The 15,362-nt window shown below is 42.3% G+C and overlaps 1 protein-coding gene across 1 annotated transcript in view; it reads left to right on the top strand.

The window, feature by feature from the left end:
* Positions 1-3,282: 3,282 nt before the first annotated feature.
* KANK2 (KN motif and ankyrin repeat domains 2) overlaps positions 3,283-15,362 on the top strand; it is a 51,259-nt gene continuing 39,179 nt past the window's right edge. The window contains exons 1-4 of the mRNA XM_082257271.1: positions 3,283-3,352; positions 4,397-4,646; positions 5,455-6,620; positions 7,967-8,068. Coding sequence (XP_082113397.1) covers positions 3,313-3,352; positions 4,397-4,646; positions 5,455-6,620; positions 7,967-8,068 — 1,558 coding nt within the window. The 5' untranslated portion in view covers positions 3,283-3,312. The remainder of the gene's footprint in view (positions 3,353-4,396; positions 4,647-5,454; positions 6,621-7,966; positions 8,069-15,362) is intronic.

Genomic DNA, 15,362 nt, shown 5'->3' with positions numbered 1-15,362 from the left:
AAACTGAGACCAGACTATCTATAGTAAATTTATTAATAGTAAAACAAAATACATCCACACACCAGCATCAGGAAACAAGAAAACATGAAGACACAAGTGAACAACAACCAAATAACCAAAATACCTAACTAAGTAACTGGAAGCCTAACTATAATACGATATGTACATATATAGAAAATGATCCAACATCCACTAGTGAAAAACAAATCCAACGCTTATAAATAAAGCAATATTGTGACAAATATCTTATAAACTATCATACATAAAATAATAAAGCAATGCCCATGACTTCTTCAGGGATTCTTCTTGGGTTACCCTGAAGAAGTCACATGACGTAACGTGTGGGGCATCCTGCAACACGGCACAGACCGGGAGTCATGTGAGAGGTCTTTTTTTACTGTGTTTCCTGACAGTATTTTGGTGAGTTTTAAAATATTTGATGTACGCACAATTTTAATATGAATAAAGAAGGTATTTCTGTATAATACACCATGAGAGGCACTTTATATGTTACTTTTTATCAACAGCAAGGATAGCCAGATCTGTGTGGCTACACTTATAGTAAATTTATTAATAGTGAAACAAAATACATCCACACACCAGCATCAGGAAACAAGAAAACATGAAGACACAAGTGAACATCAACCATATAACCAAAATACCTAACTAAGTAACTGGAAGCCTAACTATAATACGATATGTACATACTGTATATAGAAAATGATGTTGCACATCCACTAGTGAAAAACAAATCCAACGCTTATAAATAAACCAATATTGTGACAAATATCTTATAAACTATCATACATAAAATAATAAAGCAGTGCCCATGACTTCTTCAGGGGATCTTCTTGGGTTTCCCTGAAGAAGTCACATGACGTAACGTGTGGGGCATCCTGCAACACGGCACAGACCGGAAGTCATGTGAGAGGTCTTTTTTTACTGTGTTTCCTGACAGTATTTTGGTGAGTTTTAAAATATTTGATGTACGCACAATTTTAATATGAATAAAGAAGGTATTTCTGTATAATACACCATGAGAGGCACTTTATATGTTACTTTTTATCATGTCTCATGAAATACTTTAATCACCTTAAGGGACCAGTACCCTATTTTTGTAATAACATCTGTGATGACATCTAGCAGAGTTGGAAGGAAATAGGAGACCTGGATATCTGCTTTGACTGCTAATAATGTGCATATAGATATAGCAAGGTGAGAATTCTGGGAGCACAGTGGTGTCACATGGAGGTTGGATTCACAGCACTGTTTGATATGCCGTGAGGTGTGGGATTTTGAAGATTATTTGGAAGCACTTCAGATCACTTATTGTGAACTATTTGTTTTATATATTGCACATTTACAGGACACTGCTTTGTTATTTTATGTGTGTTATTTTATAAGATATTTGTCACAATATTGGTTTCTTTATAAGCGTTGGGTTTGTTTTTCACTAGTGGATATGCAACACCATTTTCTATATATATTCATTTTGCACGGTGGGAACACTGTTAGGTGTTGCAGCAACCACACAATTGCACAGATTTAAGTATTTACAGTATCATTTATTGACTAGCAACACACAGTATATATAGAGTGTATTACACAGGTAACGCAGGGGTTTCTATTCACATTATCATCCAGTTTACAATACGTATAGTATAAACAAGATGAAGAACACAGGTCACAAGAAATATTCGACATGAAAGGAAGGGGGGAACCAAGACTGGGATCTGGAACAAGGGGAGCAGATATAAGGCAGCAGGTGCAGGTTACATGATGCAGGGAAAGGTCAAGAGCAAGAGCTTGATAGCTGGCAGCAGTATCTGACTTAGCACAGCAACGCAAAACACTGACGCAAGGTTCATCAGCAGAAGAGGGACATAAGTAACCTCCCAGCAGCCAGCATCAGGTGGAAACTGATTACTAGCTGGGAGACACCCGCTGGTGGACACTGGAACTACAATTTTCCACTATGGGAAGCACAGTGCCACCAGCAGATGAACCAGGTCCTGACAGAGGGACAGGAGTATAGATAGAGGAAGACAGTTATGGAGACCGAGGAAAGCAAGAATATGAAGAGAGATAGAGGCAGGAGCACAAGAAGGGAAAGGGAGGAAGCAGTAAAGGTAAAGGGAAGAAAGGAATAAATAGAAAGATAGAGGCAGAAGTAGTGAGAGGAGGTGTAAGCAGGAGTAGAGAGAAAGGAGGCAGTAGTACTGAGAGAAAGGGAGGCGGCAGTAGAAGCAGAGGAAGGCATGAGTATTTTTACAGAGGTAAACAATGAGCACCTTAGTATTTATTGAAAACTGTTTCCCTAATGCCCATCTCCAGGACATTTTAATAATAATCTATTAGATTGTAAGCTCTAACGAGCAGGGCCCACTAGTTCCTCTTGTATTAAATTGTATTGGAACTGTACTGTCTGCCCTTGTAAAGGGCTGCACAAACTGTTGGTGCTATAAAAATCCTGTATAATAATTATAATAATAATATTTGCAGTGGGGCTGTGTACTGCAAGGATTAACTGTTTGTTTAGATTAGGGAAAAAGAGAAGCACTTATACTTACCTGGTTCTCCCCTGGCAGATGGCGCCCCCCCCCCCCCCACGCTTCGGCATCATCATCCATTCTAGGGCTATGGAACCCACATTGGTCATGATGACGTCAGTAAGTTAGACCAGTGGTCCTCAACTCCAGTCCTCAGGGCCCACTAATAGGCCAGATTTTAAGTATCACCTTGAGGAGATGCAGACTAGAGTACTGCAATCACTGAGCAGCAAATGATATCACCTGGGATGTATTTCAGTTATCTTGCAAATCTGGCCTGTTAGTGGGCCCTGTAGGCCAGGGTTGAGGACCACTGCGTTAGACCACTCGGCATGGGGTGGGGACGCTGCGGGGACTGGTCTAGCAGCATGGAAGATTGGGTAAGTAAATCTTCTGTTAGATTTTCCTTAGACCTAAACGATTAATTAACCATGGAACTGCAGATCAAGCCGCACTGCAGTGGATAAATTAAACATTTCCTGGAGCTGGACTTCAAATATAAAAATAGGGTTTTTATTGAAATTATGTTTTTGTGTTTATTTACAGGGAAATTGTAGACATGATGATGTAGATGACATATAGACAACCCCAACAATGTTGCAGCTACCTCAGATACCTCTGTATCTATAAATGTATTATGGCAATATTTACATAATCACCATGAAAAAAGTGTCTGATTTCTAATATATCTCTTTACTTTCTTTTCAGACCTATTAATACAGTAAACATTTCCTGTTTGGATTTGGCCCAGATAGTTGGAGACATGATGGCACAGGTCCTTCATATGGAATCACATTTTCCAGGTATAGTGAGAGTACGATAATATGCATTATGGAGAAGCTATAAATAGTGCTGGCAATGGTATATTTACTGTCCCTATACACGGTAATGAAGCTCTGTGCTTAGAATTGTCATTATATAGAATAGCTGTAATACATGACCACTTTTAGTTGAAATATTGTTCCTTTGTGTGGCTACTTCAGGACATAGCTGAATTGGCCTTAGCTAGACAAATGGCGCTTTTCCACTGCATGGAACCGAACGGTTCGGCTCGCTTTTGTGCTTTTCCACTGCTGGTACCGCATGGTATGGTGTAGGAACGGTTCGGTACGGAACGGCGGCGCTTTTCCACTGCATGGAACCGAATGGTACGGCTCTCAAAAACAGTACCACCTCGATTGTGGTTCCAAGAGGTACCATACCCGGTAACATATCCCACAATCCTTTGCATGCAGTCACTTCTAGCCACTGATTGGTCAGAGAATCCCACCCACCACGTTGTTATCCCACCCACTTAACTTTAGTACTACTTTAGTGGAAAAGCAAACCATACCGTACCGTTCCGAACCGTTCCAACACCGTACCATGCGGTACCAGCAGTGGAAAAGCAAACCGGGCCAAGCAGGGCCAAGCAGGGCCGAGTAGAGCCGAGCCAGTACTTGCAGTGGAAAAGTGCCAAAAGAAAGGTCATCTTTCATGGATTGATTCACCCTCCATGCTAATAAAGCGGATGTGGTGGAGAGATCTCCACTGCCGGCTATTGTATTCAAGCAGCTGCAGCACCAACTGAACAGTCACTGCAGCTGATTGGATGCAGTCACTGTTCAGGTGATAACACTGTTCAGGTGATAACAACAAACAAAATAAAAAAATGAATCTTGCACGGACCCAGAAGATAGACAACTGGTTCTTTTCATGCTTACCAACAAAGGTCACCTTACTTTTATAAATAGATTTTCGTTTTTTTTTTTCAATAATACCGAGCCTATTAATGGTTGTCTTTATTTTCTGGTGCTGACTATTTCAATGAGACAGAATTCATATTTGCTTGCCATTTGTCTGTCCAGGAAAATCCATCCCGCCTTCTTTATCTGCTATAAAAGACCCTGATGCGTCCTATTCTGTGGAGACACCTTATGGTTATCGGCTGGATTTGGACTTCCTGAAATACGTTGATGATATAGAGAAAGGACATACCATTAAACGAGTGCCTGTCAGCCGCAGGCCTCGATTTGGATCATTACCCCGAGGCCCTGGATACACTGGATCTTGGTGGACATCTACAGAGTCTCTCTGCTCCAATGCAAGCAATGACAGGTAATGATAATGAGCACAATGAGCAAGCGTCTGCAATCACTTGATTTATTCTCCCTGGAGAAGAGACGCCTGAGGGGGGACATGATAGCAATTTTTAAATATCTCAATGGGGAATTCAGCTTAGAAAAAAAGCTGTTCAGTCGAAGGGATTGCATGAGGACTCGAGGGCATACAATGCGATTAGAGGAGAAGCGTTTTAACCTCAGGCAACGTGGGGGGTTCTTTACTGTTAGGGCTACAAGATTGTGGAATTCTCTACCACAAGAGGTGGTTTCTGCGGGTAGTATGTTTGGCTTTCAAAAGACTCTTAGACGTACATCTCAAGGATCAGAACATTCAGGGCTATGTGAGATGATTACAGCCACACACACCTACACAGGTTGAACTGGATGGACTATAGTCTTTATTCAACCTCACCTACTATGTAACTATGTAACATAAAGCCTTAATGGTAAATATCAATGAACTCAAACCTTTGATGTGCAACTACTACATATCCATAAAAGTTGTAAATATAATGGAAAATCATATCTCAGCAATGCATAACATTTCTTCTATTTAATATTGCATGGTAAAGCCATTATAGTATACCTATATAGAGTCATTAGAAAATAGCTAGTAACTATCCACACTAATTATTAAACCAATAAATGGACTTCCAATAAATATATGGATACATTTAGAATTATAGAAGGGAAAACAGAAAAGAGATTATCATTTTGGTTCCTCTTGTTTGGTCCCTGTTGCCCTACTCCTTTATCCATGAGTGATATGTCCCAAAAGTCTAACTTACTTTCTTTTATTTCAGTCGCCATTCATCCTACTCATATTGTGGAAGAGGCTTTTACCCAGCGTATGAGGTCAGGAGTGGTTCTCAAGCCTCGAACAGCTTCAATCCCAGGGTGGAGAGAACACTGCTGGATGCCAGCAAGAAGCTGGAGGCTGGACAGTCTCGCCCACTTAGCCTGGGATGCAGGTCCACCACCTCTATCTCTACACCATCCCTATCTCGTCTTCCATCCTCATCTTCATGTCAACAACTCTCTTCTTTCACTCCGCTAAGTTCTGGGATGTCCACTCCAGTATCTCCGACCCCAGTCCATCTTCAGCATGTAAGGGAGCAGATGGCTGTGGCACTAAAGAGGTTACGCCAACTGGAAGAGCAAGTGAAAATGATCCCTGTTCTTCAGGTAAAGATTTCGGTGCTCCAAGAAGAAAAACGTCAACTTAGCGTCCAGCTTAAGAGCCAAAAATATTTAGGACACCCTGGGGTCAACACAAAAAGCAAGACTAGAGGAGAACTTTACATAGAAATTCCAGAAGAAGAGATAAAAGATGGTAGAGTAGGAGGAAAACATGCATTTGATGGAATGGAAGTAGAAGAAAGGAAAGAAAAAGAAGACGCCAGAGAAGATGTCAAGAAAGGAAGTTTGTTGTCTATTGAAAAACCGGCTAAAAAGTTATGCAGTGTTGGTGTTTGGGTGAGAGAAGTGGACTTCCTTCCGGTTCCAGGCAAACAGCTAGAGGCCGACAAACAGAAGTTTCTGATTCAGGCACTCTCCGCCAAAATAGCAGTACTGGAGAGGCAGCTTGCCCGAGCCTTAACCGAGGTACAGAATGCTAACCTAAAACTAGAGGAAGCTGAGAAAATGGCAAGAGGAGAGGATACATTGAAGAAGGAAAAGAAGGAGGAACTGAGAGCAGATGCAGTGAAGGTTGCTAGGGTGGAGAGAGGAAGTGAAGTGGTCTCCAGCACTGAAGTAGGGCCTACGCTTCAGCCACAAAGGGCACGGAACTTGGAAACTAGAGGCGGAGGAACAGTTAAAGTAAGAGATGGAGATGCAGATAGAGTCTTCAAAAGCAGAGAAGTGATGGAGAAACCACTCCTTACTACACCTGGGCCTGCTGTCCATGTACATTTGGTCAAGAAAATCAGCATTACTGGACAAAGCACCAAGGACACAGAAAGCAAAGGTAAAATATGAGAAACCACAATTCCAGTTATATGAAAACATTAATAATGTTAAAAACTGAGCAGGATGAAAGATAGGCTGTCTTCTTATATCTCTTGGGGACTCCATTGGCAAGAGATCCCACCAGAATTCCAATGTCAGACTAACCTCCATGACTATTACTAAGCCAAATGATGTTGCCATGTTCTTTTGATGGCTTCTCCAAAATCTAAAATAAATTACTAATTGGAAATATCCAGCTTAAAAAGTTACACCTTTATTACACCACTGGAGACTTGGAGAGATATGAAAAGTCGACCAATGGTTCAACCCACTTTTTGTTGATCACTACAATGAGCAATCTATTGCTTTCTATTTTATATTACTATGTGCTACTACTAATCTGTATTGTACTGCTGTGTGCTAATACTTCTCTATGTGTTATACTACTGTGTGCTGCTCCTTATCTATTGCTGTTTGTTTTATACCACTATGAATTGCCACTGCTCTCTGTGTTGTACAATTATATGCAACTATACAATTATATGCAACTACAGTTTTCTCTGTTGTACTATTGTGTGCTACTGCTGTTTTTTGTTTTGTACTACTGTTTACCTCTACCACCCTCTATGTTGCTCTACTATGGGCTACTACTGTTCAGTGTTGTTCTTCTATGTGCTACTACTGCTCTGTGAGGGACTACTGTATGCCATTACTAGTCTCTGTGTTGTGCTGCTATGCATTATCACTGCTCTTTGTGTTGTACTATTATGCTTTACCACTGCTCTCTGTGTTGTACTGCTATGCATTACCACTGCTCTCTGCGTTGTACTACTATGCATTACCACTGCTCTCTGTGTTGTACTACTATGCATTACCACTGCTCTCTGTGTTGTACTACTATGTATTACCACTGCTCTCTGTGTTGTACTACTATGCATTACCACTGCTCTCTGTGTTGTACTATTACGCATTACCACTGCTCTATGTGTTGTACTACTATGCATTACCACTGCTCTCTGCGTTGTACTACTATGCATTACCACTGCTCTATGTGTTGTACTATTATGCATTACCACTGCTCTATGTGTTGTACTATTATTCATTACCACTGTTCTCTGTGTTGTACTATTATTCATTACCACTGTTCTCTGTGTTGTACTACTATGCATTACCACTGCTCTCTGTGTTGTACTTCTATGTGTTACTACTGTTCTTTCCGTTGTACTACTGTGTGCTACTATTGTTTTTGTAGTACTTTGTGCTTCTACTGTTAAATTATATATATGCCATTTTTGCTACAAGAAGAATGGACGCTTTTAGGCTGCAACAATAGATTATAAGTAATGGTTTATTTTTTATCTCTAGGGCCTGATACCAACAGTAAAACTGATGAGCAGCCACAAAACATTCCAAGGGAAGAAACCAACATGGAACATGGCAGTGCAAGGAGAGAAGAAGACGACACAGGTAAGAACTGCATGGTAAGGAAGCACTGTCGATCTGTGGACAGCATTCAAGCCAATGCATATATTGTTAGCACACCATGGATCGTCAAGACAATGTCCAAAGATTTATTATTGATACATGGGAAACACGACCTCCATTAAATGGCACTATTTAGGCAAATTTAACTGTATAAAAAGTTACAAAATATTCTTTATTGTAATTATATCATAGAGGTAATAAAATTGTTAAAAAATATAAATTTTAATATACCAATACAAAATGTTACAATAGTGACTACAGTACAAATTTGTTGTAATACAATAACAGTTAATTTGCAGAGGCTCTGTATGAGTAAAATACATGTTTCAGAGACAGTGGCTCCTTCCTCAAGGGTAACTCTGCAGGCAATACAATATAATCTGTAGTGAGATTGAAAATAAATATTTTAGAACATACAAAGCATAGCATATATGTAAAGATATTGGAAGTTTAAGGTCATGTGGTACTCACACAACAGACAAATAACAGGAGTTGGACTATGCTCGAAATCCATAACTACGGTGCCACCATATCTGTGTGACCCTCCAACATAGAGGGAATAAGGGACAAACAAATGGCCACTGCCCCCAACTTTAACTGGCCTTCATGGCAAGGAGCACATGGAAGGGCAACGCATGCAAAGCAAAACCAAAGAAAATTCCCAGCTCAACCAACTGAATTGTCCTGTCTAACAGTTAGCATTAAAAAAGGGGTTTAGTTTGCACACATTTGCAAATAAATGCGTAAGCTGCAGAGGCCACAACAAGGCACCCCATTATTATCCACAGTCCTAACTCTATACATTTTGGAGAGCCTCCGTAGTAGAAGCAATAAGAGGGAATAGAGGGGACACAGGGTCTCCACAATCCACAACAGGCAGACACTGGGACAGCCTAACGCCAACAGAAAAAGAGGGGGAGAGTGATGTATGCATATCACAGTCAGTGAATGTGTATGATAAACACCACATTAATATCTATATTAAGGCAAGAAAAATGAGCCACCTAAAAACGAGGTAGAGGAATAACTTGTTTTCCAAAACTACAGCAACCCTCATAAAGCATCAGTTATTCATATATTCCAGAAATAGGGAAAACTGTAATAAATAAAAAAAAGTAGCAGTTTTTAACCATTTATTATTGTGTCCTTGGTGGTGGGACCATGTATAATATTCCATCGCACAAGTTCCTGGAAAGAAGTAAGCAGGTGCTGCGGCAACTACCAGCTTGGGAGTGGTAACATCATAAGCCAAAGCATTTATCGGCAGCACATCACCAATCTTCCAGATAACCTCCAAACATTTATTAAACACTTGCCAACCACGTAACGTATATTTAATGCGCCTGGTCGGCTCTATTGCGGGAAATCCTGTACCTGTACGTCATTTTGTGCAAAAGGCTCTAGGTGGCATGTGCGCGCCGCCGGAGACCCGATTGTGTGCTGATTGGAGAGAGGGGGAGTCAATTAGCAGGTCCAGTGGACCCAATGTCCGCCTCCCACCCGCCATCATTCCCAAGAGAGGCAGAACGCCGTTCTGCCAGGGGAGGAGATGGGGATTTTGTGTTTCTGCTAAGCAGGAACACGGATCTCTGTCTTCCCCCAGTCAGAGCAACCCTACCATAGTTGGCAAGCACCCCTTAGGGGCACATTTAACCCTTTGATCGCCCCCTAATGTTAACCCTTTCCCTGCCAGTGTCATTAGTACAGTAACAGTGCATATTTATAGCACTGATTACTGTATTGGTGTCACTGGTCCCCAAAAAGTGTCAGTTAGGTGTCTGATTTGTCCACTGCAATGTCGCAGTCCCGCTAGAAGTCGCTGATCGCCACCATTACTAGTAAAAAAATAAATAAAAATTCCACAAAAATATCCCATCGTTTGTAGATGCTATAAATTTTGTGCAAACCAATCAATATACACTTATTGGGATTTTTTTTTTACCAAAAATATGTAGCAGAATACATATTAGCTTAAATTGATGAGGAAATTAGATTTTTTTTTACATTTTTTATATTGAATGTGTTTTATAGCAGAAAGCAAAATATATTGGTTTTTTTTTTCAAAATTGTTGCTTTTTTTTTGTTTATAGCGCAAAAATAAAAACCGCAGAGGTGATGAAATACCATTAAAAGAAAGCTCTATTTGTGAGAAAAAAAAGAACATCAATTTTATTTGGGCGCAATTGTCAGTTAAAGTAACGCAGTGCCGTATCGTAAAAATTAGCCTGGTCATTAAGGGAGGTAAAACCTTTCCGGGGTTGAAGTGGTAAAAGTGAACGCATCAAAGCAGTAAAGGTGCAACATTTCAGGGCCACACATGACCCCTTCATCAGGTATGTGATGTCATCACAAACGCCTGCACATTATCCTGAAGATCCCTGGTGTTCTGCTAATATATATTCCTTGGCTTATGATGTTACCGGTCTTCAGCTTGATAGTTGCTGCAGCAACTGCTTTCTTCTTTCCAGAAACATGTGCAATGGAAATACTGTATGTGGTCAACACTCAGGTCCCACCACAAGGGAAGCAAAACTTGCGTGGTGTTTGCTGCTCTGTTGGTTGGAGCTTCCCACCGTTGAACTGTTTTCCACCCATAATCCCAAACCTGACTTGTAGGGTAATTGGCTTCCACCAAGCTGGCAATAGAGTTTATCTGAGTGTGGCTGTATCAGGTACATTAGCAGTGGCGGCTGGTGCTCCATGGGCCGAGGGGCAGTGGTGTATTTAGGTTTTGTGCTGCCCTAGGCCTGACAAAACTTGTGCACCCCCTAATTTAAATATGACCCACCCCTTCCTGTAAAGGTCACACCCCTTCCTGTTTAGGACCCACCTTGTCATCTGTAAACCACAGACCACAACCACAGTCTATCAGTGCCCATCAGCATAGCTTCATCAGTTCCCATACGTTCAGCCTCATCAGTGCCACCTCTTTACTGCCCGTCAGTGCAGCATATCAGTGTGGCCTCATCAGTGTGGCCTCATCAGCCTTATGTCACGGGTTTAGTAAGATTACTCTTTTAAAATATTTGACTTGTGTTTGCTGCCACTAATTGTAATTATAGGATTATTTCACTTATTTGTATAATAAATAGGAAGTCCATAGTCATTATACAAATAATGAAATATTTTTTTGCTGCCCCCCTGCAAAGTGCCGCCCTAGGCCTGGGCCTTGTTGGCCTAGGCCAGGATACAGCACTGCCGAGGGGGTGGCAGACGGATCACACCATACCCTCCCCGAAACCACACCAGCTTCAGCCCGCACACCTAAACCCCCCCCCGGGACGCCGGCTCATTCAGGGCAGGCTGCGGCTTCCCCCTCAGTCTCCTCCGTGGGCTTCCCCTGCGTTTCCTCCCTCCTCCTCCTCAGCCAATAGCATGGCCTCTCCTTTCGGCCAATCGGGAAAGGGGTCTCCCTCTTCCTGATTGGCCAGGAAGTGAATCAGTGTGGCAATAGCAAATATTCATTCGCTATTGTCACAAAACTGGGTGGGCTCAGGGTGCAGTGCTCTGCGCCCCAAGCCCACCCTTTCTTTGAAGCCTATTAGAGCCTCTGGTTCTAATCGCGTGCATCAAAAAAAAAAACAAAAAAAAACATTGGAATCCATGCGTCCGGCGCCCTGCATGTAGATTAGGGGGCCGGATGCATGGATATGGGGGCGGCTCCCCTGCGCCCCCAATGGACGGGCCGCCACTGGACATTAGATAGTTAGAGTCTGATAGAAACGGTTCTCTGTGATCTGTAAAGTTATGATGTTGCTATGTAAACACAGGAAACAATAGATGAGTAAAAATAGGAAAGTACAAGAATTTCACTTTTTCATGACATTTTTAGGCTCATCTACTGGAATGCCAGAGAGATTATTAAAGTGTTGCTATTTTTAGGCTAGTACATTTGTTTTTGTCATTTAAAACCCGGCTTGACAAAAAAGCTTTTTATTTCATGCACCCAATACTTGCACCCAATGCATTAAAGCTGTACTCCATCCTTGCTTTCAGTCTTGCACAGCTGTAGTGAAATTGCTTATTCTGATTTCCCTGCACACTGCAAGCTTATCACAGTGTGCATTAGAAGCTACAGAAAGTCAGAAAGAGCCTGCTCCAGCACAGTCGGCATCATCTAACTCTTTCCTCCCTAGCTAAAATGTCCCTGGCTTTCCTCTTTAATTCATTAGATTTCTATTCTGTCAATCATTGAGGCACAACATCATGAGGGTGTTCCCTAAAGCAGTCTGCCTAGAAATGCCCACTCCTCCAGACCAACATCCACTCATCAACGCATTTTTATATTTGCATAAATCCTCCCAAAAAACAGCCCATTGCTTGCATCAGAGCAGAGGACTCTTGAGAACAGGACTGAGGCAAGGTGTTGTGATGGTTTCAGCACCCTGCTGCCCTTCCACCAGCCATGATCTGCCTGCATTGCATAGAAAAGCTCAGAAACCCATTAATGACATTCCTGGGACTAAAAATAGGGAAGGAAATTGAAACAGGTTTTATTTAAAAATGTAATTTGCATATTCATGGGAGGGACCAAGCAGGTTAAAGTGTAACTAAACCCTCCTATTGTTTTCAACCAAGGAAGCTGCCATCTTGGCCTCTGTTTGACACCAGCCATTGGATGGTTTGGCAGTTTGGTTGAGAGCACAACCAATGTGACAGTTACATTTCCAGCACATCCCAGAAATGTAACTGTCTTTCTAAACTGTTAAATCAGTGGGTTTACTTCTGCTTTAAATGTCAATCTTAAAGAGGTTGTAAACCGATAATTTTTTTTTTTATTTTCTTTACATCCTGAAAGATAAAGACATAATGAGCTAGTATGCATCGCATACTAGCTCATTATCAAATGCTTACCTTAGAACGAGCCCTCGCCGCGCCGCGTCTTACCTCTATGACGGGCGACATGTACATGTCGCCCGTCTTCCGGGATCGCGGCATCCGGCCATCTGATTGGCTGGAGCCGCGGTGACGTCACTCCCGCGCACGCGCGCGGGAGCCGACGGTCACGGCACAGGGCTCTGAAGGAACGGCACGATCTGCCGTTCCTTCAGAGCGCATGCGCCAGTGACGTCACTGGCTGCATCAAATGTAAATATCTCCTAAACGGTACATGTTTAGGAGATATTTACAGTACCTATAGGTAAGCCTTAACATAGGCTTACCTATAGGTACAACTTCCTGAGGAGGGTTTACTTCCTCTTTAAAGCGGAGTTCCACCCAAAAGTGGAAATTCCACTCCTGACATGCCACATTTTGAATGTCATTTTTTTTTGGGGGGGGGGAGCGGGTACCTAGTTTTGACAGGTACCCGCTCCCACTTCCACTCGGAGTGCGGCGGCACCCTGAGCGGAAGTTCTCCTCTCCCCCACCCTCCCTGCAATCTTCTGGGACATGTCAGAGGTCCCAGAAGATTGCCTGCCAATCAAGACACGCAGCGTAACTCGCGCATGCGCAGTGCGTACCCAGCTGTGAAGCCGCAAGTTGTCACACCCGGGTGCCCACACCAGTGATGCCGGCGCCGCCGAGACCCGAGGGAGAGGATGGAGGCTTCGGACGGCCGCATCGCTGGACCGTGGGACAGGGACAGAGCGCCTGTGATCCTTCTATATAGGATCACATGTCTCTGTGATCATTTCACAAGTCCCTCCCCCCACAGTTAGAATCACTCCCCTAGGCTCACACTTAACCCTTTGATCACCCCCTAGGTTAACCCCTTCCCTGCCAGTGTCATTATTACAGTAACAGTGCATATTTTTAGCACTGATTACTGTAAAAATGTCACTGGTCCCCCAAAAAGTTTAAGCTAGGGGTCCGATCTGTCTGCCACAATGTTGCAGTCCTGCTAAGAGCCGGTTCACACTGGGGCGACTTGTCAGGTGACCTGGTCGCCTGACAGGTCGCCTGCCATAGATTAGCACAGGACTCGTTCTAATAGGAGCGACACAAGTCGCTCCGACTTAGAAAAAGGGTCCTGTACTACTTTGGGGCGACCTGCATTGACTTCAATGATATGAAGTCCGTGCATGTCGCTCCGAAGTCGCGGTGCGCGCTGTGCACCGCGACTTCACAGGTCGCCCCGGCAAGTTGGGTCGCCCCTATGTGAACCGGCTCTAAAAATCACGGATTGCCGCCATTGCTAGTACAAAAATAAATAAATAAATAGAAATGACATAAATCTTTCCTGTAGTTAGTAGACGCGATAACTTTTGCGCAAACCAATCAAAATACGCTTATTGCGATTTTTTTTTTTACCAGAAAATATGTAGCAGAAAACAAATTGGCCTAAAAGGAAGAAAAATTTTGATTTTTACATTTTTTTTTAATTTTTTGGGAATGTTATATAGTAGAATGTGAAAAATATTTTTCAGAATTGTCGCTCTTTCTTTGTTTATAGTGCAAAAAAGTAAAAGCGCAGAGGTGATCAAATACCAACAAAAGAAAGCTCTGTTTGTGGGAAAAAAAGGACATCGATTTTATTTATGTACATTGTCGCACGACCGTGCAATTGTCCATTAAATTAAGGCAGTGCCAAATCGCAAAAAATGGCCTGGTCATTAAGGGGGCAAATCCTTCCGGTCCAAAACTGGTTAAAGTCCAACTTCAGTGGAGCGGTGGCTGCCTTAGTTTTTATTTTTAGGTTCAAAACCCCAAATACAGAAAATACTTTTTAAGGCAGAACTCCATTTTTTATAGTTGTAATCCATAGTTGCAATCCTACCTTCTGTATTAAATTTTTTTTTTTGGCAAGTTCTACTAACCCTCATCATGCTCCAGTGATGACTCTGGTTTTCTGCCTCATCCAGCACTGCTGGTCCTCCTTGGGCACAGTGACACCCATGTCTTTCTGCCCACTTCTTTTGACCCCAGCCTTTCATTTATACACGCCCTGGGGAAGGTGGGGAGGGGCGGGGAGTCCTCATCAAGTAGGTTTAGCTAACAGTACTCAAGGACATTTTGATAGATCAACTTCTGATGAGCAGGGTCGACCACACACGGATCAAAACTCGTCTGGTCTCTGCCAAATTAATCTATGGCAAGCTTAAATTGGAACTTCACTCTCCCGATCAGCATTGATTATTTGTAATCCTCATTCTGCTAGCATTGGTAAATTGATAGGAAAGTATATCATATTTATTTATTTAAAACTTTTTTTTTTACATTTCTTCGGCTACTTCCTGGTTTCTTGCCTAGGCAAATGATGTAATACATCCCAGGAGTCTTCAGGAGGAGAGGAGGAGGGGTTTTCTCAGCTAAGCACACCTTCCTGCATGCATGC

The sequence above is a fragment of the Pelophylax lessonae genome (genome assembly GCF_965119305.1).
Source record: "Pelophylax lessonae genome assembly, chromosome: 4".
Lineage (NCBI taxonomy): Eukaryota > Metazoa > Chordata > Amphibia > Anura > Ranidae > Pelophylax > Pelophylax lessonae.
The sequence above is the reverse complement of the archived record's forward strand: the minus strand, read 5'-3'. Positions and strand labels throughout refer to the sequence as shown.